The sequence below is a fragment of the Apteryx mantelli genome, chromosome 5 (genome assembly GCF_036417845.1).
Source record: "Apteryx mantelli isolate bAptMan1 chromosome 5, bAptMan1.hap1, whole genome shotgun sequence".
Taxonomy (NCBI): domain Eukaryota; kingdom Metazoa; phylum Chordata; class Aves; order Apterygiformes; family Apterygidae; genus Apteryx; species Apteryx mantelli.
The window spans coordinates 42254182-42281043 of record NC_089982.1 but is presented as its reverse complement, the minus strand read 5'-3'; the positions used below and the strand labels follow the sequence as shown (position 1 = coordinate 42281043).

The window sequence follows — 26862 nt, the reverse complement described above, 5'->3', positions numbered from 1 at the left end:
TCCTGATTTGGAAGCCAGAGCAAAAGGAAGTGTCACGAGGCTCTGTGAGGGTCAGGAACAAATACTGCTGGTGCAGGAGTACAGTTAAGTTGGAGTCTGGGAAAGGGGCCTTTTTGTAGGCTCGCAGTCAGCACGACCTCTTGATGTTGCCTTTTGCAGACTTGGTTTTGTCAAGGGTAAATTATGCTCAGTAGAAGATGTGTCTTGTCTCCTGAGTCATTGACCTGGGAAGAGCTTTAAGTCCCCAGAACCATGAAAGCTGGGACAGGGGGTTCCTCCTGTCTCTCCCACAGGAAAGGGTACCATGTATGCTAGGGCCTGGAATAAAAAGAGAAATGACAATTCCTAATATGCCAAAGAGTTCCTCCAGAGAGTGTATGAGGCATTGGACAGACACCAAAACCCCCTCAAGCTACAGAAGAATAACAACAAAAATGTATGGTGAACCTAGAACACTAAATGGACATGTATGTTGTGGTGAATGGTTTGATGACCTTAAAGATGTGGTCAGGTGTTATAGGTAGCAGGTTAGGTATTACTATAGGATTAAGTATTGCTGTAATAGATATTAGCTTAAGTGCTTCTGAAGTTTTAATTACAGGAATCTTTTGTATGTTGTCAGCATATTTATGAAATTTATTATCAGAATTTATTATCAGAACTAATACACTCCAGTCGGTCCCAGTTAGAATTATGCCCATGTAGCATAGAGTAGCAGTGACCTCTAGCTTTGTCTTTCAAGCAAACCTAAGGAAAACAAAACTTACCATGTTTGATTTAATCATGAAATTTATCAAGCATTAAGACTTAAGTAAACAAGATTTAAAATTATGACAAGATGCAAGCTGAATACATATAATTAATTATGGTTGTTATATTATCAGTGGCAGTGTGTTCTGCCCATCAATTAACAACACTTATCTCTCTTCAGTTTTTAACAGACTGGTCTATTTTAACAAAAGGCCCAGATCTATCAGAGGTTAGACAGGCCTCATAATGAATTAAACCTTAGGAAATTAAGTCAGTGACTTTCTACTCCCCCTTAATGGCCTCCGCGGTCGCCCCTCCCAGACCGGGGCGGCAGCCGTTGAGCTCCGCCCCTTCCCCCCCCCGCAGGAGACGTTGCCCCCACAACCGCCGCTCCCCGCGCCAACCGCGGTGACGCAGTACAGAGGCACCGCCCCCCGCCGCACTGGCACGCCCTCCTTGGCCCGCGCATGCGTCCTGCCCTGTCCCTCGCCGTAGCTCAGGCAAGCACTGCCACTACCTGCGCGCCTCCGCCGGCGGCCGGAAGTCGCGTGCGGCCGTGGGCGGGGCCGCCGGCCGCGTGGGGCGGCTGGAGAGAGGCGGGAGGCGCGTGCCGCGCGCGGGGCCATGGAGGTGGTGGCGCAGCTGGAGATGCTGACGTTTGAGCGCGGCCTCGGGCCCGGCCCGCAGGCGCCAGTTGCCCCGAGCCCCCGCGAGGGCGACGGGGAAGGAGAAGGGGAAGGCCGGGACCCGCCGCCCCAAGCCGAGGAAGCGCGCTGCTCCCCGCCGCGGGAAGGGGCACCGGTACCGGTAGTGCCGCCACGAGAAGGCACGCCGCCGCCGCGGGAAGGGGCACCGGTACTGGTAGTGCCGCCACGAGAAGGCACGCCGCCGCCGCGGGAAGGGGCACCGGTACCGGTAGTGCCGCCACGAGAAAGCACGCCGCCGCCGCGGGAAGGGGCACCGGTACCGGTAGTGCCGCCACGAGAAGGCACGCCGCCGCCGCGGGAAGGGGCACCGGTACTGGTAGTGCCGCCACGAGAAGGCACGCCGCCGCCGCGGGAAGGGGCACCGGTACCGGTAGTGCCGCCACGAGAAAGCACGCCGCCGCCGCGGGAAGGGGCACCGGTACCGGTAGTGCCGCCACGAGAAGGCACGCCGCCGCCGCGGGAAGGGGCACCGGCGCTGCTGCTGCCGCCGGCGGAAGGGGCACTGCTGCCGGGAGGGGCGCTGCCGCCGCCGCGGGAAGGGACGTTGCTGCCGCCGCCGCAAGGGGCGCCGCCGCGGGAAGGGGAGCTGCCGCCGCCTGCGGGTCCCTCTGGGTTTCCTGCCGCCGCCCCGTCGGGCTCAGACAGGTGGGTTCGGCCCGGCAGCGGCGGGGCCGGGGGCGAGGAGGCGCGGTGTTCCCCGCGCCTCGCGCTCGCTCCTCTGAGGTGGCTTCCGCGGCGGCGGTTCCGCCGCCTCGGCGCGGGCCCCGGCCCTGCCCGCCTGCCCGCGCTGCGCTGAGCGCCGCCTCCGGTGCCCGCGGGGTACAAGCCGCTGCCCAGCGCCGCGCGCCTGGGACGCCTGACCCTCCCCTCTCCCCCATGAACGCCTGTGCTTTCGGGGCTTCCTCTTTCCCACCGTGAATCTACTGAGAACTGGGGAGGAACCTCGTCAGTTTCCCAGACGGTTTGAGGATTGCTTCACTCTTAGGCTCGGCTGGGCTGTGCGTGGGCTAAATGCATTTCGTGGTAGGATTTGTTTATTCCTCTCGCGGTATTCAAGCTACTTGTTCTTTAGCTTAACGTTTTCTGAAATGAGATGCTTAAGCTGCTGCTCATTTATATCTTTGTTTTCATTACTATTGTGGTTTGACTTCAACTCTTCTTGTGATTAGGAGAACCAAGAGACACTAACATGCTTTTTCTTAAAGTTTGCATGGAAGCACATACTGGAGCTTGTTAGTTACCTGCAAATGGTATATAATTTGAAATGATTTTCTTTTGGTTATATTTGGCTAACACTTTTATGGTGATAGAGGCGTTGCTTCATTAATAAGTCTCCAAAATGATGACTGTGAGGGTATATGATTTTGAGGGAAAACATGAATTTGTTGTTGGTGGCCTGCAGAACGTCATGGTTGGTTGAGTCACCACGACAGTCTTAATGTTTTGTTTGACATTGTCCTCTTGGGGTGCTCCTATGTCACTTATAAGACACCTTCCGTGTTATTGCTGGAAAAATGTAAGTAAGATTGAATGTAAGATTCAAGATGAGGGTATACATTGCGAGCCTTTAACTAGTGTTCAGGTGTTGACACCTCAGTGGAAAAGGTGGTTCTTCACCTATGTGTGTTTGCAAAAGGGTCTGTGTTCTACTCACAGCTATGCTTTGATGTTCAGTGTAGTTGGTGAAATGTAACCTTGGGTCCAGACCCTGTTACAGTCTTAGTAGCTGGCATGCTTTTTGTCTGGTTTAATGAGTTCTGTGTCTTCCTTTGGGCCACTGCAGTTTTATAACAGCAGGAAGAATTTGTGCACTTTCTAACTAATGGAGATTGAGGTGAAGTCTAAGGATCTGCTCATAAAAAGAGGATACTGAGCTTCATTAATGATTAATGGATTAAAGCTTGACTGGGGAAATACTTTGGTTCCTTCAAGTTTTCCTAGAACATCAAGAGGTGATGGAGAGCAAGATTTCTGAAGTATGGCTGGGACTTCATCTGTAGTCATTTTGCTTCCAGAATCTGTTGCCCTGATTTCCAGATGAATATTTGAGATGAGTTTTTTATGGCTTCAGCCTACTTGGCTGGCTACCTGCAGCTCATCCCTCTTTTTAACTCTCTTGGGTAGTCTGACTGATTTTGTTCTTTGTCTACCCATCTGTGTTGATTTTGTTCCAAGAAGTCTATACTTGGCTTTTACAAAGGGTCTGTTCAGGGAGGTGCTCTTACTTGTTATCTCTTTCTTTTAGCATTTGTGGAAGAAATAGCAGCAACAGGTAATTCATTGTCATTGGTTTGCTTGTGAAAGAGACAATGCAATGTCAAAGAATCTAAAAGGGAACGTTTATGTGGTTTGTTTATTGCTTTGTTTGTGAATCCTCCTTTACTGACTGCCAGACTACCAGACTAGGTAAGAAAGGATAGATGTGAGTTTATGAAAGTTTGCTTGTCTCAATGTATGTTTGTGTAAGGTTTGCAACTTGTGTTTTTAGTCACCAGGATTGACTACTCTGTGTATTTGTTTTTCACACTAACTTGAAGAATTTAGCCTTGTGCTAAAAGGACCATGCCAGTATGAATAATGACTGGTTTCTTACTTTGCTTCTTACCTGGAATATTAAGGGTCTAAGACTATGAACATCTTTTATGTATGTGCCAGTGAGAAAAAAGAAATGACTAGTCTCTGTGAATACATGCTTGGGGAATTCAGACAGGCTATGAGTTATGGAATTCATTCCTCTTTATCTATAAAAATTAATTGCGCTTTTTTTTTATTGCCTTCGTAGTGCAAGGTGCTTCTCTTGGAATAAGTATTTTCTTGACTATCACTTAGCTTCAGCCTAATATTGGGGTTGTACAGCAAGAATGATTTTGAGCTGTAGCAGGTAGTTTAATGTACTATCTTTTAATTTTTCTGTTATGCTTAGTTACGTAGAAAGATGTTGAATACTGGTTATTTAAGTGGTTCATGAAATGGAAATGTGCTGATAGTGTGTAGACATTGTAGTCCTAATTTGACTGTTTTACTAGGTGCTGTACTAAAGTGATAATCCTGTGATTCTTGTTTCATTTCGCTTCAAGCCAATGAAGTGTAGGTCCCAAACTGTGACGTATGTCTGACAGTAGGAGCTGTGCCAATGGAACAGTGGACTTTTGGATACACCAGTCATGGGGTAGCTGGGGGGGAGAAACTGGACTAGGAGAACTTATTGAGGAGACTGTCTCATGTCATGTGCACTGTTCAACTGTGAAACAGTGGGGACCTAAGCAAGCCATTGTAGTTAGCATTTGCTCGAACTGCTGAAGCCACTACTCTTATCAGCTTTTTTTATGATCTTGGCCAGTGATTTGTAGGTTCAGAAAAGGTTGCTGCTTAAATGTATACATTTAAGAAAAATGCATGTAGTATTCAAATATAATTGGGTAATATATAATCTAGCCACTTTTTATATAATTGTAATGTAGAAGTCCATATACTAACCTCAATGTCTGCTTTATTCAGTGATACAGATTCAGATAGTTCATCAACTGTGTCTTCCTCCTCTTCGCATTCTCCTTCAACAGTATCTGATGATGATGATCGTCCAAATGAAAAGGATAACAGATCTTACAGTGTTAAAACAAGAGATGAGTTGCCTCTTGATGTAAGTGAAATGTATTATCTTTTAAGCCTTTTTACAGTAAACCAACTTAACATATGTTAACTTAAAATATTTAAGTCATCACAGAACATAGTGATCGAGTGTATATTTTTACACTAGTTCAGGAATAGCATAATTAATACCTTGAAACGTGTTCTCTTTCAGTATATTAAGACCCCTCTGAAGTGAGGTGCCCAACTCAGGTTCAGATTTGTATAAAATCACAGTTGGAAGAGGTCTAAGAAAATAAGTTTCTGGAAAAGGGTATTACAGCGCCTTTTTGCATTGTCTGCATATTGCAGGCTTTCACTGCCCTTATTTTGTGAGGGGTTCTTGAAGGTCTGATTCATCTTGCAGATAAATTTCAAATACGTAAAAATTTTAGAAGCCTTCTCAAGGCTACCAGAGATTCAAATTGTATTGCCTCTTCTCATTTGATCAAAGCTGTGAGTGGTCATAGAACTTTTTTTGTGCTTGTTAAAAATTTTTATTGTTATCTTTATTACAGTTCTGTTCCAGGTATGGCAGATCGGAACCTTAATTTGCATCAAGATGCTGTCTTTTGCTCTTTATTCTCGTAAATAACATACTCGTTAACTATTGCCACCGTTATTACCCCTAATCTCAAAATTAAAGGGTTTAAAAGAATGAGTTTTAGTGATAATCTGATAATGGATACATTATTTGTGATAGATTATGAATAAAAGGGTAATAAAATACTTCAATGTCAACTTTTACATTAGCAGTACATTTTCATCAGTTATTCTGTGTGGAGTAGATCTTTCTCCCTCATAACAAATATATTCTAGAATTAGAAGGAAGTCCAAAGATGGGTACAAGAAATGACTAAAGTGTGGAAAAAGCTCTGAAGAGCAGATATTACTTGGATATAGTTACCTTTTGGCTTTAGTACTCTGTAAGAGTTTGTTCTGAAGTGCTGGGTGATTGTCTGGAAAGGCTGAGGTGTGGACACACATAAGTAGTAACAACAATAGTAGGCCATAAATATTGTGAACAGCAAATTGTTCTTTTAGAGCCGCTAAATACACTGCAGTCAAGAAAAGCTGTAAGGATGTTCTTTTATCCCTGAACTTAATCAAAGACTGAGAGACAGATATACCATTGTGTACTGAGATTTTGTCTTGGGGTTACAAGAGCTTTGCTCAAGGTAAGTCAAGAAATTGAGTGACAGGGATTATGGTTTCGTTTTACATGGCTCTTGTGGTAGATAGCTGATGGATCCTTTGAATGTTACTTAGTCTATGCTCACTGTTGGTGAAACTTCTCATTTGCACTACTTGTTATGGAAGATCTGTGAATAACATTAGAGTGTAAGCCAGTAGGGACTTGTATTTGTGTCCGAACATATTCAACCAAGAACTTAGCTTCACTGTAGAAATGTAGAAGAGTACAATTTCTGCTTACATGTACTTACACACACATTTCAAATTTTGGTGATAATAGAACAATAAATGCTTCCATGACAACATTTTTAACAGCACTGGACTTCTGAACAAAAATACCTGCCTAAATAGATGTACTTAATAGCTTTTATTTAAATCAATACACTGAAATTGGTAAATAAAATTCAAGTTAATGTGAAAATGCTCTGATCTGCTGTTTTATCTTGTTATCTTGCTATCTTCAAGTCCAGCCAATTACAAAAAATCGGCTTCGTTAAGTACTGTTTTTAGACTAGATGAATTTCAGTGGTTGAACAAAACTAATTTTAAGCTCATGATAGCTAGTTCTAGCAACTAGATTTACTGTATCTTGTACTAAGCTATAATACAGTAATAGAAATTAATCCATGTAAGGATGTAGATCACCTTATGTTAATTTTAAGAAGTATAATTTTTAAAATAATACACATTTATTAAAACGAAACATTTTCCTTTTTGTATGGCACTATGCTTTTACCAAAAAGTCTCTAATAATAGCTGATTTACTAAAGCATGGGTCAAAGATAAAGTAAAGATTAAAGAAAGTCTGTTTGGTTCGAATATGTGCATAGGGGAAAAATCTGCTTATATTAAGGAATGCTAATGGAACTACCTTAGAAAACTTCCTGCTTTGAAGTACAGGATTGGTAAATACTGAACGTAGTATGACAGATGACGCTGTTTCAGAATTTGAAATTTGTGATCAAAATCTTTTCTTTCTTCTTTCTGGTCTTTGACTTGTTCTAGCAGCCATGATTAAGTTAAGTCTTAGCAGTGAATTTGGTTTAATGTTAAAAAAACTTACTGTCCTCTAAATGTGTGGGTGTTTCTATCTGAATTCTTATCTTGTCTCTAGTGCTAAATTGTATGACCTGGAAAAGACTTGGCCTCAGTTTGGTTTTTGAGTTGCTCTAGCAGTCTTTGCCAAGGACTTATGTTAAAAATGAAGATCAGGTGAAGTTCTGGTAAGAGACAAGATAAGATTCTTTTATTGGGGGAATTCTATTTTAGAAGTGGGAGATAAGTTTTAAAAATGCAATTCATTGCTGAACTTAGGACCTCCAATTTCAGAAGACGTTGAGTTTGAAGCTAAGGCGTACAAGGTAAGGTTGCCCTTACCTTGCATTCCATGTAGTCCATATTGAATTTGCAGCAGTGTAGTATATGCATAGAAATCTTGTGTATAATAAATTGGAAGTAGATGATGAATTTTGTTTTACAGAATCTGTAATAGCAGATTTTGATGCTTACGTTTAAGGAAAAAGCTTAATTTGAAGAATATCCACTGTGCGATACTCATTTGTAACTGTATATCTGAAATTAGGTGTTTTTTCAAAAGCATTCTCTAAGATTACTATTGTGTACCAAATAAAACTTTCAGCTAAAAATCATTTTCTTCATGTAGGTTATTGTGATCTTGACATCTTCTATAATGGTTTAAGTTAAAGAGTTAATGGACACCATTCTGTCAAATCAGATAATATATATTGTGTACTTCATACTGTGTTATCTCTTGCTATATAATTTTTTTGTAACCACATTCAATGGATGACAAGTTATCTAATTTGTGATTACTGGTTATGTAATTACTGCGTCATATATTGAACTTGATTTATCTAACTTGAAAGTTCACAAAATGAACAAAACTCCTGCCCGTGTTTGGTTTTCTCCAGTTGAATAAAATTGACTTTAATGGTAATGGAAATATGTAGAGCAGTGTCTTAACAGAAAGGATGTCTTCAAAGTTAACGTTTTCCCCAAAATGAGTTCATTTAGAATTATTCTAAAGCAGACATTTCAAACTGTAGATTTTAAAATCTTCAAAATACTAGTAGGTTTTAAGGATGGTCAAATTTATGCAGCAGCAAAGTGATGAATGTCCTATTGTGAAAAGATTGTCTTCTGAATATTGACTTAATATTTTCAGGAACTGCCTCCTGTTGAAGACTTATCAATAATTCTGCCTGATGAGGTTGAACTGAAGCTCTTTGGGACAGTTTCAAGCATTATTGGACAGCTGGGTAGGCAAGAAATGTTTACTTTGTGTTTTTAATTACAATATTTTTGTATCTCTTTATATTAGTTGTGTATTTAACTGTTCCCTCAAAATGTCAGTACTGCAGCATTCTGTTTCATAATGCTGTTAAGTATTTGATATCCTGTCCTTGTACAGGGGTAGGGAAAGGGATAGTAGATTGCTGAATGAGAATTCATTTAATGGATAGACTACAAGTTACATCTGTGCTGAATTCTTTTATTTGGCTATTGGGAATACGCTTTTAAAAATGTAAGGTATTATGAGTATTAACTGCACGTGGTTCAGTGGGACACTCATGTTCTAATTTTTTCATAAACTTTTTTAACCTTGTATTGTGACTTTTGTATTACTTCTAGGAACAATAGGTTTTAAGCATTTACAATATATTAAGAAGTCTTCAGCTCTACATGCTATATTTAAGTTGTTTTTGAGATGGGAGGTGGATAACTGAAAGCACAGATACAGTACAATGTAGTGCTTGCTCTTTGATGATGACCGAAAAAGACTTGTTTATTTAGCAGTGCTTAGGTAGTTTGTGTATTGTGTATGTTCATCTTTTTTCTGTTCATTCCAGTTCTGGCACCTTGACCAAATACAAGGTGCTGGTGTCAGTCGTAGGACAGCATGACTAATGTGATTTATAGATGCTGGAGGGTAAGCTTAGAGGATTGAAACATACAGTGGATGTAAGCTTAGTTTAGGCAGCAGGCATTTAGGGATACTTTCAGGTCTGCCTGGATCTCAGACTTTGATATGTGAAATTAAAGTTTTGCAGAAACTGATATTAAGAAAATTTTTGTAGTATGTTTGTCCTTAAGCTTATTTGAAATGTTCCAATACTGCTTGAACTGTTTTCAAAGCAATTTGTTAATAAAAATTGGAAATTGAAACTAATTCTGAAGTTAAACACTGTTTGAGCGAGGTACCAAAAAATTAAATCAGATAGTCTTTACTATTAAAATTTGTTTTATTATAAAATACTCCTGGTAATACAGACAATTCCTTTGCAATAACTTTGTTGCTGGTGTTGGTTTTGAATGAAGCTTAATCTTATCCATGGGACTGAAGTTGGCTTGAAAGAACTGAAGATGGTGGTCTGGTCATTGTCTTTTTTGTTCTACATGTCCTTTCTTGCTTATTGATAAGAATAGGGACTTCAAGAGGGCTGTTTTCAGCTAAAACAATAGTTTGGAAAGAGATTAAAAGAGAAATGGGTGAATGATAGTTTGCCATTATTTTTATTTCTGATCAAATTATGTGAATGTTTAAATAAAGCTATTTTTAAAGACTTAAATTTTGAAAGCCAGCCTTAATTTCTAATCCTTACTGGTGAGTTGAACCTTTTCCATTTTGTCAGTTTGCTAACAAATAAATTCTTGAATTTGCATTCTGCTTTATTTAACTGAAATATATGAACTGTTGAGTTTATGCTGATTGTTTTAAGTTAGGAAACAGAATAATAATCATACATGAAATAAACCCATGAATATGGAATAAAACCCAGTATACCTATGTGTTATTTTTAGATTTTACTAGCTTGTTTTGTGAGTTCTTCTGTCTATATGTTCTTCTCTTCAATCCTTCTGGAAGGGGGTGTCTGAGTGGCCTTAATTTCAATTGATTTGTGCCCATATTAGGGACTCTGCCAGCTAATGGTGTTTTTTTATTTTATTTTGAACTAAACTGATACCTGAGTGTATACAAGGTTTTTTCTAATATGGGAGAGGGGTTAAAGTCCCATTTGGAACTCATAAATATTATTTTGACAATAATTTAGTATCCTGAATGTTCTGTCCCTTCTGTGTCTCAGAAATCTCCACTGTTCTCTATAGCAAATTTCAAAGTTCATCAGTCTGCAGTGTGATAATGTCTTGTAAGTAGGCTATTTCATACTATGAAGTGAATTTAAAGCTAGGATGAATAATACAGATTTGTGCTTGCTTCACAGTAGCTAAAAGCAAGATAGTAAAACTTTCTGTGAACATTAACTTCTGTTCAGCGTATCAGAATTTCGCAGAACTTCGCAGTGTTTTGCTGCAAGGTACTTAAAGAGAATAGAGAAATTCGGAGTGTGGATTGTAGCCTGGAAACTAAACAGCTTGGGTATATGTGAAAAACCTGTCCTGGGACTGTGCTTTGGGTTATGGAAAAGCAGAAGCTGAGGGGTTTGGGTGGTGTGGTGTGGGGGGAGTTATAATCCAAATAGGCTGTAGGTGGTAATGTTTCTCTTGGATTTCATGGGACTGGCATGACTTGTTTGCAGAATGTTTTCCGTAGCCTACTTGAAGGCTGGGAGCTATAAATGGTTATTTCAAGCTGAGAGTGTTCTCTGAGATTTACTTGTTTTTGTTTTTTTAAGGCATTTTTCTCATGAGAGTTAAGCGATATATTGGCTACTTTTATTGTATATTTTGTCTTATAGGTGGGCAGAAAATAAACTAATTTCCCTACTTCTCTGGTATGTAATTCAATAAATTAGTAAGTCTATAGCATTGTCGCAGCTTGACATGTCACAAGATGTTTGTGCATTGAAGTAGTACTGAAGCTTGAGAGTTTTAGCGTGATGAGGTGCTAACTGCTGAGTCCTTTTATGTGAATTTAGCACAGATAATTCTGCTCGTTTGTTTTCAGTGGAGTCTTATAGTGACACTATGTGCTTGAGTGACTTTGTTTGATGGTGGAGAGGTATTGAGAATGCTTAATTGAGCATTATGCTTTCTTAGAGGAGGAAAAAATTACCTTCAGAGTCTGAATTTGGAATTTTTGAGTGTAATGCTGCTAGGTCTCTGTATTGACAGCTTTAAGCAGAATTCCTACTGAATTTAAAAGAAGACTGAAATATTTCTGTAGACTAAAGCAACAGATGTAAGCAAAAACCAAATACAAGAACAAACTATTCTCAAGATTTCAGTAAAGAATAAGCTTTTTACTTTTTTGAATCTGGCAAACCAAAGAATGCTGTAAATTCATAACCTGTATATCAGATCAGGTATTCATCACAGCAAGAACACACTTCTGTGTTCCTTTGTACGTGCACAAGTCTCTTAAGTGTTAAGATTTTCATCTTTGAGTATTAGAAGGACTTGTTTTATCTGACCACTCATAGTTTCATTAATCATAGATTAGGCCTAAATGTAGTCTAAGACAATTATATGACATTAAAATTTAGGAATGTATTTCAAATTGTGTATCTTCATACATGGATGACGCCACCAGTGGCTACTCTGATTGGACTGCCACGCATCTTTTGTGTTCTGGTCTGATTCTTACGACTTGCAAGGAAAAGCTATAACGTAGTTATCTCCATTCTGTTTTCCTGGGGGATTTTTTTTGGAATATCAAGAAGGCAGACTGTAGTTGTGCATTTACAGTCAAAAAAACAGGTTACTGCTACTGTGCTCTCAAATATGAAACAGCTTGGGGAAATGAAATGGATATTCCACATATATGCATCTGAGACTCCTCTTCTGTACCTTTATATCCTGTCTCCTTTCTTCTTCCCTCTCTGGAGAAGAGTAATTCTGTAAACCAATGTAAATCTTGGCACTTGAAGAAGGAGTTTACAATTGTAAGCAGTTCAGTGTGTGTGCAAGAATTTTGGGTGAAGCCTAATTAAGTTTAGTTGATAAATAATTGTGTTTGTTTTTTATTCCCCTGCAATTAATTACATACTGCTGTTTGTTAGAGCATAAAGCTCTAACTGAAGATTTTCTCTGTTTTAGTAATAATTGAGTCTCTGAGAGGTCTACCTCCAGTAAATGAAGACAGCATAATTTTTAAAGAAGATCGGCAAGCAGCAGGAAAGGTGTGTATAAAGCATGAAAACTGTTATGCTAATATAAAATTCGAAGTATTTGGTGTTCCAACAAGTAGTCTTGAAATCAGCTAAGTGAGATTTAAGTGTTTCCTTGATTTCTAGCTTTTCTTTGTGCTTTTGACTGTTTCTGTGTAGTCACTTTCTCTCTAGTCATTTACTTCTCTTAATCTCTAAAATTACCAGCTTGGATTTTGTGACACCTTTTTTGAATTGCAAGTTGTGATAAGTTTCTGCTATTTTATGAGAGGGCTTGTGGAAAGGGAGTGATTGCTTTCAAATACATGATGTGTTAATAGGTTGTGCTCTTTTATTACCAGGAGTTGGGGGAAAGATTGCAGAATTTGGAATGTACTTCCAGGAAAAATGGGGAAGTTTACATGGCTGTATTCTTCTGCTGTGTCATTTCTAGGCCAATGTGTGCTATATGCAAGTATAATGAAGCATATTTGCTGAGAGGGGCATTGCATTGTATTCTGTGTATTTTCCAGTGAAAGAAGGCCATCATCCAGAACTACCAATACCTTAATATTCTTTTACAGTAGATGTGAGTGAAACACAGGAAAACACAGGCTGAAATTTTGTATGTTCCCTAGAACACCTCGGGATTCTCTGCTCTCCATGGAATTGGGGAACATGCATGAGAGCTTCCGTAACGGCTTCTTGTGGCAATGAATTTTGAGGAATAAACAATCAGGAGATTGTTCTATGCATAAAAGATTTGAAAGCATAAGTGGAGAGGGAAGAAGAGAGATTTGACAAAATGAAAAGATTACCATGATAAAGGAAACGGGCGGTGAAAGTGGTGCAGTTGGGTGGGTGAAGGCAATACCAACGCATGCGCGCACTACTCTTTCACATTATGACTTAAACAGTAGTTGAGGAAATACACAGCAAAGAAAATGAGGTTATAGAACTACAGCATGAAGATGACTTTGGTGCTGCAGTTTAAAAAGATATCAAGCACTATTCTTAAATACAAAATATTTTAAAGCTTTACAGTTGTCTACAATGAAATTGACTATCTATTCTTGGTAGTTTATTTAAATATATCTTAATTTTGTTTGTGTTTCAGATATTTGAGATATTTGGTCCTGTTTTACATCCCTTTTATGTACTGAGGTTTAACAGCTCTGAGCATATCAAAGCAAAAGGTATTAATGTGCAAGACAGCATGTATTTTGCTCCATCAGTGGAGGACTTCACCCAGTATATATTTGCAGAGAAACTAACACAGTGAGTCTGACTTCTTTTCTAACCTGGTTATAATTTTTTTTTTAATGCAGCTAAAAATATTGAATTTAAGTTTAGCCTTGATGAGTGAGAAACTAGGGAATAGGTTTGACAGTAAAACTCAGCTGTGCTGTAATAATATTTTACTGTTTTGCTTTTGAAAACAGTGCAGAATAGTTGTAAACTACAAGCTATTAAAGCGTTATAATTACTGAAGTTTAGTAGCTCCTTATTCAAATTAATGTATTAATCTTTTATTCTTTTCATGTTGTTGTGCTACCTAAAATGTAACCAGAAACAGTTTCTCTGAAGAAAATTCATTGTTTCCTTTTCCCCCACCCTCAAACACATACACATGCATGTGTTTTGCAAGATGGACTTTTTTCTGATTTTGTTGTTTTTCAAGTTCTTGTTATATAGCATTACTAATTGTTAGGCTTTAGTGAGACCACTATTATGATCTAATACTCGATAGTAAACTTGATCATAATAAATTCTGAACGAGATGACATATTTGTGTTCCTTTCCTGTAATTATTTCATGTTACAAGGCCAGAATTGAAATTTAATTATCAATAAAACTGTTGTGCAGATGGAGAATAACTATTTTATATGGCAAATTACCTGCTCTAAACTTGGGGGAAGGGACAGAATTTGAGTGGCAATGTAGGATGATGTTCAGAAACTTCTTGATAGTATTTGTCTCATATTCTACCTGAGTAATATAGAACATATGAATAAATGAGAAGTACTTTGTACCATTTCAAAAGAGGCCTACTCAAAGATAAAGACTAAGAAATAGAGCATAATAAATGACTGCTAGATATTAATTTTCTAATTATTAATGAATTATTGTCCAAAATAACTACAGGTTTAAAAAAGGACCTTTATCACACTTGTGTGACCTAATCTCTGTTTATTAGCATTAATTCTCATCTGGCTTGTAGATTTTTCTGACCAGAACCAGCAGTACTGGTGTCTGTGTTAATTACAATTCTGCCAGTATTCGTGTTGAATTTTTTTTTTTTTAGTGACATAGATTGAAGTGTCAATGGATAGTGTAAAACTTTATGAATGAAAAATCATCTACTGCTAAAAATAGCTTTGCCTAGTTTTGCCTATATTTTCCAATACATGGAATAATTCTGAAGAATTTCATGGATTTTCATGATTCCTCTGAGTCCACCTTTTGTTGGACCTAGAAGTCGTGGAATATCTGAGTTCAGAAATCAAAGACTTACTCTCTGGTTCTTTAGAGTAAAATATTAAATATCTTAAAGCTTAAAAAATGTTTTGTGCTTTGCTGAAATGGTGAAGGCTGACTAGCCATAGTGTTATAAGCTGCATAAAGAACAGTAAAACTTAAGACTCAAACTTTGCAGTCAGTAGTACTGCGTATTGTCTAATGACCACAGGTTTGGGTTTGATGGTGGTCTTTTTTTTTCTTTTTGCATGGTCTGGTATTTCTGGCAGGTGCTTATTATGCTAAAGTAACAAAAGGAAGGAAGGAGGGAAGAAATTTCCTCATAATAAGAGAGCACCTGTTGAAGGCCTTAGGCATAATTTTTTATGCATTAGTACCCAGTCGCATTTTGCAAGTAGTAAGAATTTTAATTCTGAGCTTCCTTTTGCTGTAGAAATACTTAAAGCTTGTATCGTCCTGGACTACTTAATTTTCCTTTTTAACTGGAAATGTGTTCTGAGTACAAAGGAGTGGAAGGGAAGAATAAGAAAGCTTGTGACTGTAGGCAACGTAAGAAAGTTGCAATGAACAATCCCAATTCAGCTGGACAATCTGGGATCAGCAAGATGTGTTGAGAGTATATTGGTCAAAGCTTAATATTAGCTATGTAAAATGTTCTGTCTTCAACCAAAGTAGGAACACTTTTCAAGTGGCATATGTTCTGAAGACCTAAGTTGACAAATATTACTATTAGCTTAGAAATGACATTAAATACCAAATGCTTCCTTTAAAATGGGCAACTTTGCTTTAAGAGATTTGATACCTTGAAAAAAATGTTGCTCTATTTGCTACAGTACAGTTCTTGTAAATTATTTCTAACCTGGAATATATTGCTACTACATGATTCAAACAAGAAAAATCTCATATTCTTTAGATCATTTCCCTTCCTCTTGACAGTCTAACTTGTGGCTTTTCTTTTTAGGGAGAAAGGGTCAGATGCATCTTGGAAGAATGACCAAGAACCACCACCTGAGGTATTAATGGCTTGTTTGATTTACCAGTTTTGATTACACAAGATGTACATAGAAAAATGTCTGTGCAGAGTAACTACGTAGTGAGCAGGCTTAACTTTTTATGCAGTCAAGAGTTGGGTATAGTTTTTATTCTTTGAAAAGATGACATGCTTTCCTTTGAGCTGGCCTCCCAGTCAGTGTGGAGCAAACTAGTTGTCTTATTTTCTGCTTGTTTTTGCAGTTAGATAAATACATATCTATCTTCAGTTCTTCTGGTCCTTCAAGAACATGTTTGGCCATCTGAGTATTCAGCTTTGAGTAACAATGCTTTTAGCTTGCCTCATCGTTTTACTTCTGATAAGGATTTTTTCTGTCCTTGCTGTTCTTTCACTGCAGCTCTGTCTTTCACCCTACCGCAAGCAATTATTTTACTTAAAGGCCAAGCAGTATGCTTTGCAGAGTACTGACAGGATGTTTAAGCTGCCTGCTCTGTTAGAGTAACTTGACACTTCTGTTGTCTGCTCCTTTGTAGGGTTTGCCTGCTGCTTCCTCTTATGGAATGCTAGTTCCGTGCGAGGAGGTGAGCTCCTTTCATGCAAAGGCAGTCCTGCAGGATCGTGTAGGAGGGAGAGCTCCTTGCTCACACCCATTGATGCCATTTCCTGTAGGGTCCCTAAGGGCTTGTTCTGGGACCTCCAGGCTTTTTGTCCAGTGCTCCTTAACCACACTCTAACTACACTTTTTATGATAATTCTCTTCCTTAATAAGAGGCCCAAGGCTGGTGGTTTCATTGAGATGTTTTCGTGAGACTGATATGTTTTCTAGCTCAAAACTTGAGTCATTTTTCCTTGCAATTTTTACTTCAAGTCTACCTTATCCAAAGAAAATAATCAAAATCTCTGAAAGCATTGACTATCCTAAAAAGAGATCTATGTAGCTGCTTTTTGTGAATTTTATGAAAGTTTAGGTTCAGTATATGTTTCTCATTCAACTTCTTTTTAAATAGGTAGGAAAATTTTTCATGTTCTAACCAATTTTTGCATTCACAATTCTTATCCTAGGCCAATTGTTTTGGCTTGATGGAGAAATGCTGTGACACTGGCTTTCTTATGCTCGAAAATGTCTTATAATGGTATTACAATCTGTCAAACCCAGAACATCACTTTTTCCAGTATTGTGAGGATGTGTTTTGAAACCTTTTTTTTTTCTTCCCACAAACAAATGAATCGAGTTGAGCAGCACTGACTGTTCTTGAAGAATGCTTGTTTGACAAATCTGGATGTAGATTGTTTCCCTTTTTTGTATCAGCATCGTCATTTGAGAATTAGAAGTGTTAGAATTAGACTGTATATATGTGCTAATAGAGTTTTAAAAGTTTGTATATACTTAAACTATATTTTCCTTGTAACTAGTCTTGAATAACTTAATTTCGTAGAGTGACTTTTTCGTGTTGATGATAGGGTGCTTATTGGTTAATGGTAAGCTATTCTTAGTTTTAGTAATGTTTTTAAAGCTTTTCAGGAGATAAGCATTTAAATACTTCTTTTGAATTTGTGGGAATCTAAGAAACTTTAATATTTGGCTATATAGAGTCAAATCTTTTGTGGATATGGAGCCATGGCTTTTTCTAAAGCTGCTATTTGTTGGTGTCAGTGCTGTCATTCTTAATATCTTAGAAACTTTCTCATAATCTGATTGCAAGCTTTTGAGGCCAGAATTGTCCTGTGTTCTATTAACGTTACAGGCTATTTGGTGCATGGTCAAATTTGACTACTTTTTCCCTGCCAAGAACATGAATGTACAGAGGGAGATATCTACTGTCCTTTGCTTTCGGAGGGAAATTTGAAAGAAGTCAGTGATGAACGAGGACAGTCAAACTTAATTGTTTTGTGTGACACCTTTGTTACAGTGGTTGTTCTGACTTTGATGTGTCTGTGTGTGCTGTTTTTTTGTCTAACATGTTGTAATCATTAACTGGACTATGGGCAACTTCAGTGGATATAGTATAAGCTAAGATCTAGACGATAACCATTGAGGTGGTACAGAGCTGCTTTTGCTTTGAAGGCACTAGCCATTGGAAAGGGTGTGGATAAAGTTTTATGTTGGTGATGGCTGAAACAGTCTCGTACAACCAGACTCTTTTAGAGCCCTCAACTGGTAGTTGATTCTTACGGCTTTTCCGGTCAACTCCCATGGTGAATTGTGTGCAATTTCTGGACTCGATTCTTTTTGTGATACTGTGAAGCCTTATTTTTGTGTGAACATTAAATTAATTCATGTTAGGCCTTTATCTGTGCTGTTTTTTTAAGATAGGGTTTAAGTTTTCATTTTCTGACAGGCTTGTAATTAGCCCTGTTTAACTGTAGACTCAGTAATATAATCTCTCTAGGCCTTGTGTTCAGGGTCACAGGATGGCAATGTGTGATCTGTTTGCTGCAAAGCTAACAGGAGATACTGTAGTTTCTCTGTGAGATAGCTTTTATGGAATGTCAAGTGAAAATCAGCTAGAAACAGAAGGTACCTCTTGTTCGTCATTTCTGTTCCATCAGAGGATGATGTATTGAAGTCCTTAGAAAAGAACAGGAGTTGATAAAATGTTGTTCTTGGAGGTATATAGCATATTGTTGCATTCTTCATGGCTTTGGTTGCATGGGTAAGAATATGATCCAGTTATGCAGAACAGGAAATAGTTGTATTCTGAATTAAATCTTAAGTGGTTTGTCAGCTCTGCATTAGCACGGTGTTGTTGAGGTGTATGCTCTGACTGTTTGCTAAAACTAGATATTAGTAAGCAGTACAAATCTTTCTCTCAGAATGTGGGGAGTAGAGGGGACACACCTGAACCTGCTCCCTGAAGTCAGTCACTAATATCCTTTCCTGATGCCAACTGTAAGCTAGGATTCTAAAGAGAGCAAAACCTTGCCCAGCTGGAACACGGTGATGCAGTTGCATTGTGTGTGTTGGAAGTGACATCATTTTTCAAAGCTGAATATTTCTGTAGAATAACATTGCTATTGAAAGCCTAAAAGGAACAATGTTGTTAAAATGTCACTATTTAGTCTAGAACTGTCACTAAATGGAAATTTTCTGGACATTTTTTCAATGTATGTTTTAATGTACTTTAATGTAGTTAAAATGTGCTGAGTTTATGGCTTTAATATTAAATAGCTTATTAATATTTTAATTTATTAATCCTTATTTTAATTTACCTAGTCTGCAATTTGGATAACTTATAGGCCTTTGAAAGCTTTTTTTTTTTTTTTTTTGAGAATAACTAGTGAGCTTCCTCAGAGATCCCTCAGCTACTGCTGTGTTACTTTTTTACTCTTATTTTGGGTAAGGATCAAATGATTTATTGTTTTTGATAGAGGCTGCTTCTTGGGGAGAGTGAAATAGAATCCTAGGTAAACTCTCCATTGCATTACCTGCATGTCCTGAAATCTTCACTGCTGTTTTTGGCTGTAAGCTGTAGAAAACACACAAATAATTTGGATACAAGCTTATTTTTTTGTAGTTAGATGGCAGTAGTGAGTTCTTTAAATATTTTTGTTGTGTAAATGGTTGATCTTTTTTCTTTTTTTTTTGTTACTAATATCTAAACAATCAAAAAAATCAACAATGTGTTTAGTACTTGGATGTTGTTGGTGTAGGAAAATGAGAAGGTGTAAGAGTCTGCTTGCCTTGTGAGAAACTTGTAAAGTGCTAGGTTTTTGATTGTGTTGAGAAGCCAGTTGAACACGATAGCTCTTTGAATACAAAAAGGAAAGTGCAGTCTTAATATTCTTCGAAATTGACTGCATGGTGGAATCTTTTCTAAATAATGATTTGTTGTTAGAACTGAAGTTCTTTATGCAGTCTTTATATGACTTCCTTTTAATTTTTTTAATCAGGCATTGGATTTCAGTGATGATGAAAAAGAAAGAGAAGCAAAACAAAAGAAAAAGAAGCCTCAAAATCAAGTAAGGAAGAAACTGAAATCAGAAACTAATGAATCAAGTGAGTGAATACTATGGGAAAATATTTTCATTTTTTTAAACTTGGTTTGAAATTCACAATATCATCATTGTTAATCAATACTTTTGTGTTTTTCAAGGTTCTATTTACGAATTTGTGGCTACATTCCTTTAGCCTTTTATTTTATTCTTAAAGAACGAAGTTTTTCTTTCAGTAAATTGAAAAAGGGGAAGTAGTATGGGGATATGGCATTCCTCAGATAAGACTCAAAGGCTTTAAGACAGTGTCAACTGACACACAGTGCAGATATGGAGTGTGGAGCTTATTTATTGCGGAGGTCATTGGGGCATGAGTTCAACCTAAGCATTTGAATACAGGGAGAAGATAGAGGAGGCCATAGGCCTGCCTCTGGAATCCCATTTTCCTGACATTCAAGGAGAGGACATGAGTTGTAGATGAAGTATTTCTTCCTCTACCCAAAAAGAAAGCTCTACCTCACCCAAGACACGTTAATACCTCTCTTTTAAAACTAACAGTTACCTGTGTAGCCCACTGAGTACCTTTGTTCAGCCAACACAGTCATTAAGTAAATTAGTCTATAGTAGTTTAATAAACTAGGTGAAGTTTTTCATAGCATGCACAGTTGTCTTCACCCTCCTTCTCCTGCTGCCTGCAGATCTGTTTCAGGCATATACTTGCTCCTGTGTTCCGGTTGCAACAACCAAATTTTCCAGTCTCTTGCCCTTATGCTTGCATGCAGCCTGCTTTTGGCTGCTATGTTGGTTGAAAATCTTAATGCACTTTCTCTATTCTCACTGACCTGCCTCTGTTGTATGCTTTCTGCACCGTTCCCTTTAAACACTACTGGCCCTCTTCACTCCCTCCCCCCCCCCCACTTCCTTTTCTCCTACTGCTCATGTATCAGCTTGCTTTTTCTGTCTTCTGCTTCTCCACTGCGCAGTGCTCCCCCTTTGATTTTCTTGGACTAGTTTCAGCCATAGGCTTGATGCTGCTTTTCCCTTTTTACAGAAGGCATCCCTCCTGCCCCCCCCCCCCCCCAATCCCCTGCCAGACTTGAACCCTTTTTCTCTTGAGCTCAGAAGTCAGCGAGTGTTTTGTTAGCTGTTTTCCTCTGTACACAGCTTGTCCCTCCCTTCTAACCCTTAAATAAAGCTGTAGTCTTTCTTGGACTGGCTTGCGCCTTGTGCATTTGGCAGTTCTCCCTTAGGAGAAAGGTCTGAACCCTGTGCAACAATTTTCCTTCATTGCTGATGATTCTTCTCTCCTGATTTCCGCTTCTCTACACTTCATATGGCATGTTTTCCACCATATCTTTATTCTGGCAGCTCATTGCAGACCTGCCTCTGCTTAAGACTTGCTGAGGCTCTTCCTGAACTATGCTCCATATCTGAGAACAGGAGGAGCTGTCTCAATCTGTCAAGGGAGCATGGATGAACATTTGCTGTGTTTCTCTATAAAAAACGTGCTTTAAAATTGACATTGTGGGCAACTTGGCTTCTTCTATGGAGTTCGACAGCAAGAATAGCTGGCAAGTTGGGGCACAGACTCAGCTGGAGGCTTACTTGGTTACATCTTCATAAAACTCTAATACTAAGTGCATTAAAATTGGTTCATTGCTAGCAGCTTTGATAGAAAAAAGAACAAGAATATATATTGCAGTACTCTGACTTCAGAGCTTCCCAGAAGACTAGATGCACAAAGCAGTCCAAGGTCCTAATCCCCCATGAAAATGAATAGAAATTTTGGTATCCAGCTATCTTTATGGATTTAGCTTTTCAAAGATGAAAATGCTTTCATATAATCTAGTGCAAAAGATTAGGCCCATATAAGTTCTTCAAATTCACTGATTTTATGTAGTGTTATGTATCTAAATACATTTGTGCTTCTAACCCTAAAATCCTTTTGAGATCATGTTTCAATTTAAATTCTACAGCCTTTTGAATGTTGTAGCTCTTTGGAACGTTTTTAGTATTTCAGTGCTCTTACTGTAGTCCTCTTACAGTTTTGTAGCACTTATCCCATTAATACTCTTACAATATTTATATAAAATGGTAGTACATTTGTTATGAACCTTAAATATATGCTTATGATGTGTCCTATACAGAAAAACAAAAATTTATTTGAAAGATGGATGCTGAAAATTAATTGGCTAAAGATACAGCCTGACTTCCTTCTGACAGACTAAGCTATTTAAGCTTCAATTATCTCCATAAACCAGCTATATTAGGGTTCATTGATATGGTTTTTTTTAAATGATAGCATAAAACCAGAATACCAATTTAACTTTGAATGTTAAGAAATCATTTAAGTTTCAGATAGTCTCCTGTGTTTCTGCTATAATATCAACACAGATCTGAAAGCTGTATACCACTTCAGTGCAATGCTGTGGGTGGTATGCCTGCTCTAAACACAGGTAGATGATTTCATGTCTGTCATATCTGTCTGCATAGATGTAACTTAAATAATAAGTTTTTACTAAGGTAATTTTTGAAAATAAAATTTTGCGTTCTGTTCTGCTGTGTATAAGTACGAGGGCTTTTAAGTCCACCAAAGAGACTTTGGAAGACTGTGAATGTATGCTTATATACTTAATATTGGATAAGTTCAGTAGCAATTTGCAGCAGAATGAAGATTTGAAAACCTATTGACAGAATAATGAATGCTGATTTAAATCTTCAGTTTTAAAATTTGTTGCTCCTAAATCTTGTGTGTTAAACCTGAGATTTCAAAATATTCACACTTTGAATGCCCCAGCGGTTCATTAATACAAATGAAAATGCATAGAGGGAATGAAGGTGAAATTTCATTTTAGTGCTTGAGTTTGCAACCCTCAGGATTATTCTTTGTATGTTATTCTGGTAAATCAAGATGAATTGCTAAATAGTCTTGCCAATACTTTTTTCATTTTTTGAAAGAATTACTTTTCAGTTTTCTTTGAGTTCTTGCTTTATGCGTGATTTAAAAACTGAGTCTATAGTCTGTACCTAGTTTTAGACTCTTTTGATATAGGCTATGTATTTGTGTTCATATTTGAAGAAAGATCTTGGAAGACTTGTGAAGACTAAACTTAATCTTTTTTTCAAAATACTAGTAAAACTATTTTCTTTCTTTTTTTTAAGGTGAGAATAATGGACTTCATCAGTCAATGCAACAGCCTGCTTCAGGTTACTCAAGGGGATACCATGGCAGATCAAGGGATCCATTTACTCCTCGATCAGCCCCTCCGGGCTTTTTGAGACCGCAAGCAAGACCTCCACAGCTATACTCTTCAGACAACAGAATGCATCAGGAATCTCCCATGTTTGCACAACCTCATAGAAAAGAAAATCCAATGATGCAACAGTATGCCTATCCTCCTTTTCCTCCTCCTCTTCCAGTTTTTGGCTCTGTTAATGAAATGCATCACCTTCCACCTTCAAATCTAAATATGATTTGGACAGGCCCAAACGTGTACAACCCATCATACCCATTCTTGCCGCCTCCACCTCCACCGCCTCCTCCACCACCTCCGGATAGCAATCCTTCTCAGTTCAGGCCTTACTAAGTTTTCATAAAAATCCATACAGAGAGTTGCAATTTGTGGGGAGGAAGAAAAGGCTGTCAAGACCTCACTCCTGTGTTTTGGAGATGCTTCAGTTTTCTGCAAGAATAGAACAAATCCAGAGTTGTGATGCCTTGTGGGACATTCACAGAAAATTATTTTTTTGAATATCTGTGTTTTGCTTAAAAAAAGTATGATAAAAATAACCAAGTATTAAGTAATGGTTTATTTTTATAGTGTCTACCAGGTTGGGATGATAACAAATAAAAACCTTTTGGAGACTGGTATGTAGTGGTTGAAATTTGTTTTGCAACAAATTAGAGCTTATATAAGTACTGTCTGATAGTGATGAGGATGTTCGGCATAGATGGTATTTGAATATTTTTAGATCAGTTGTATGTTGCTGTGCTAAACTGTCATTCCTTTATGTAACCATCCAATTTATGTAAATTTTGAAATCTGTGTAAATGTGGGAAATACCACTGTTAAACAGGATATATAAACTCCTGTTGTCCATATTTTAGTTAGTATGAAATTAATGAAATATGGAAAGCTGAAGCTGCATGGCCTATCCTAAGTAGACGGAGTAACTGAGGGTCTGAATTTGGACCAGAAGCTAAATTACTCTGTCAAATTTATTACTGTGTGGTAGGTAAAGAAGAAAAAACCCTGTAACCTATGGATTAGATGTTTTGAAATTAATTTTTGCACGTAAATCTGCATGGCTTGGGGAAATCCAACCAGTGCAATTCTGCTAGCTCCTTTTTGCTGCTAGTGGAGGAATGCTCATAGATACACACAGCAGGTCTTCAGCCTTTCTAGGAAGAGATCATCAGACCTGACAGGGAGAGAAAGTATGTCATTTCAGAACTCCCTTGTTTAATTTTGTATCCAAAATGCAGATAAAACTTGATTGCTGTAAAAATTTTATAGTCAAAACTGTCTCTTAAAGATCAAGGTCCATCAACTTTCTCAGCTTGCTGCTTGAAGGGGGGTGGTGGAATTATCAACCAAAGAGAGCCTGGAGCATGCTTCTCCTGCCAAAAGAGTCAGTCGTACAATTGCACTTTCTCGGCCTCCACAGAAGTGCTCCAACTGATTTACTAGAATAAAAACTCTTTACTTCGCATGAAGAGGAAAAAAGTAGTGGTGGTGGGGGGACATCTCAAAGATGATTTTCCTATGGAAGAATCATGACTAGTGTCATGTGAGGTCCTGCCACTGAAAAGAATTGTCATTGGTAGAAGTGTGTGGTAAGTATTTCTATTCTCAAACTCTTACTGGCCTCATTAGGTTCTTTCGGTATGTATTTGAAGGCTAATAAAGCTCGGCAGGTATTGCTTAGTATTATGACTTAGTCTAATTCCAGATAACTTGAGAATGAAGCAAAAATTTAATGCACAGATGGAGATGCCGTCTTGTCCGGATGCTGTTACTGAAAACTAAAATTTCTCCTCAGTTTGATGCTTTTGAAGTTTCATGTTTATAAATACTTCAATAATGCCCCTATTCTGTAAGTAATATCTTTAAAATGTTATTTCATAAGTATGCAACTGAGAAATCTATGTAAATCTTTCTCAAATTTTATAGCAAACAGGTAATATACAGTGGTGGCAAAATACTTCTCAGACAAAACAATAGCATTTCAGGCATTAATGTTGAATACGTTTTTTGCTGCTTTTGTTTTTTTTTGATAGTGAAACACAAGTCCAGTTCTAATCTGTTGCAAATGCTTATGTTCTGGGGAAAGGGAGAAAAGTGAATTTCTGGCTGCCTAAACCGTAGCCCAATAATACAGTATTGCCATTGCTAGTGAAAGGCCACAGACTTTATATCGAGTTTGCTAGGCCTCAGGACTGAGGCTTACCAGGTTTGCTTTGGCTGAACTCATCTTGATGTGCCTGGAGCTCTTTCTTTACTTGGTTTAGCTGTAATAGCAATTTTTACTGACCAGGTGGATATACCTGCTTGGTTTTACTTATGTTTGTATGATGCACACACAGTTTTTATACAGATGGTAGTAGCAAGTAGTTATTTTGTGCAAAATGAGATACTTGTTTTTAATGTAATGAGGTAGAGGAATACAGGCTTAGAGATATGACACAGGGTGTGGTGCAGAGGCATCCAGGCATGGGATGACAAGAGACAGGGCAGGGGCTGGCACTGGAGACCCCAGGGCTTCAGACAACTCACCAGTGGTCAGCTGAAGAAATGCAAACCTGGACAAAACTGGTTTGGGGGATAACAGAACAAAGAGTAAGTATCTAATGCATGTAAAATGCACTGTATATAGTAAAATCAGTTGTAATGTGAACTTGCAGACTGGTGAAGAAAGAGCAAGGTGTACAAGAACGTTAGCAATCCTAAAACTGATTCCAAGCGGATCCTAGATTGAGGAGGAAGAAACCATTGCCATTAACCTTATCCTCGGGCTTGGGATGCTGATGACTTGCTGTATTCTCCCCACTGGCCCAAACTGAAGCCATCAACCTCAAGATGCGAAGGGGCAGTTGAAAGGTAAGTATACATCAGAAAAAGGGGAGATAGTAGCAAATATTCATACAACTTTAACTGTATTTTTACTATTGATACTTTGTTCTGTATAGTAGTGCTCACTTCTTTCTTTTTCTGTAATAATTAGATCTGGACTAATTTTTTTTAACTAGACTGTTAAGATTTCAGTTATGCTAAGGTGCTTCCTATTTGCAGTAAGATTTTGCATGTAACAAAACCTAATACAAAATTAGATTACATAATGTAGTTGGATAGAAGCTTATTGTAGTACAGATTATTTTGTTAATGCTCGATAGTGAGCTGCAATACAAAATAAATGTGAGTGCACACCAAGCACTATTATGTAGAAATATAAATTTTATAGATCTTCTGCATTTAGTGAGTACGGGTCACATTAAAGGACCTGTTAACTGAATTCAGTGAAAATCAGCCATGATCACTGAGTTTGAAATATCTGGAGATTGATTTCATTGCCCTAGAACAGGATAAGCATGCAGGTTGTATGCAACTTCTCATAGAAGACTTGAGAATAAGTGTTATAATAGACTTTTAAAGTAACAGCATCTTATTTTGAAATTAGAGCTAATGCAGCTGCCCTTTTTTCTTTTCTATCTTGAATGTAATCAGGTACCTGATGAAATTTAATAAACAATTTGTTTGAAGCAATAGTGTTTTATAGAGATTTTTAGACTCTTATTTTGTGTGCTGGATACTTTGGTAAAGCAGTGTAAACTTGCAATAATTTGGGGAGGTTAGAAACAGGTGTATTTGCAACTTCAGCAGTTTGGGGAAGGAACATAAAACTCAATACATTTGATTAAAAAAAAAAAAAAGTGGCTATGTTATGGAAATATTGCTAGCTTTTATCTTTAATCGTCAGATAGCTCTTATTTTTGTCCCCAGCTCTTTTTGTGAAGCCCTAGCTATGAAGCTTGGAAGAATTTGCCTGACAGATTTTGAGCAGCAAGAATAGCTGTTTGTGTTTGGCCTAATATCTCTCATCTATGTTTTATGTG

General features: G+C 38.1%; 1 protein-coding gene across 2 annotated transcripts; it reads left to right on the top strand.

Annotated features, from left to right (window-relative positions):
- Positions 1-1236: 1236 nt before the first annotated feature.
- On the top strand, positions 1237-23619 carry NAF1 (nuclear assembly factor 1 ribonucleoprotein). 2 transcript variants are annotated; one of them, XM_067297872.1, is made up of 8 exons: positions 1237-2102; positions 4956-5097; positions 8464-8557; positions 12297-12379; positions 13464-13624; positions 15786-15837; positions 19707-19812; positions 22911-23619. In XM_067297872.1, exons 1-8 carry the CDS (start codon positions 1375-1377, stop codon positions 23333-23335), a joined length of 1791 nt encoding a protein of 596 aa, XP_067153973.1. In that variant the 5' UTR covers positions 1237-1374; the 3' UTR covers positions 23336-23619. The 2 variants fall into 2 exon arrangements, with proteins under 2 accessions (XP_067153973.1, XP_067153974.1); XM_067297873.1 differs by having other exon boundaries at positions 19707-19775; positions 22911-23120.
- Positions 23620-26862: the final 3243 nt, after the last annotated feature.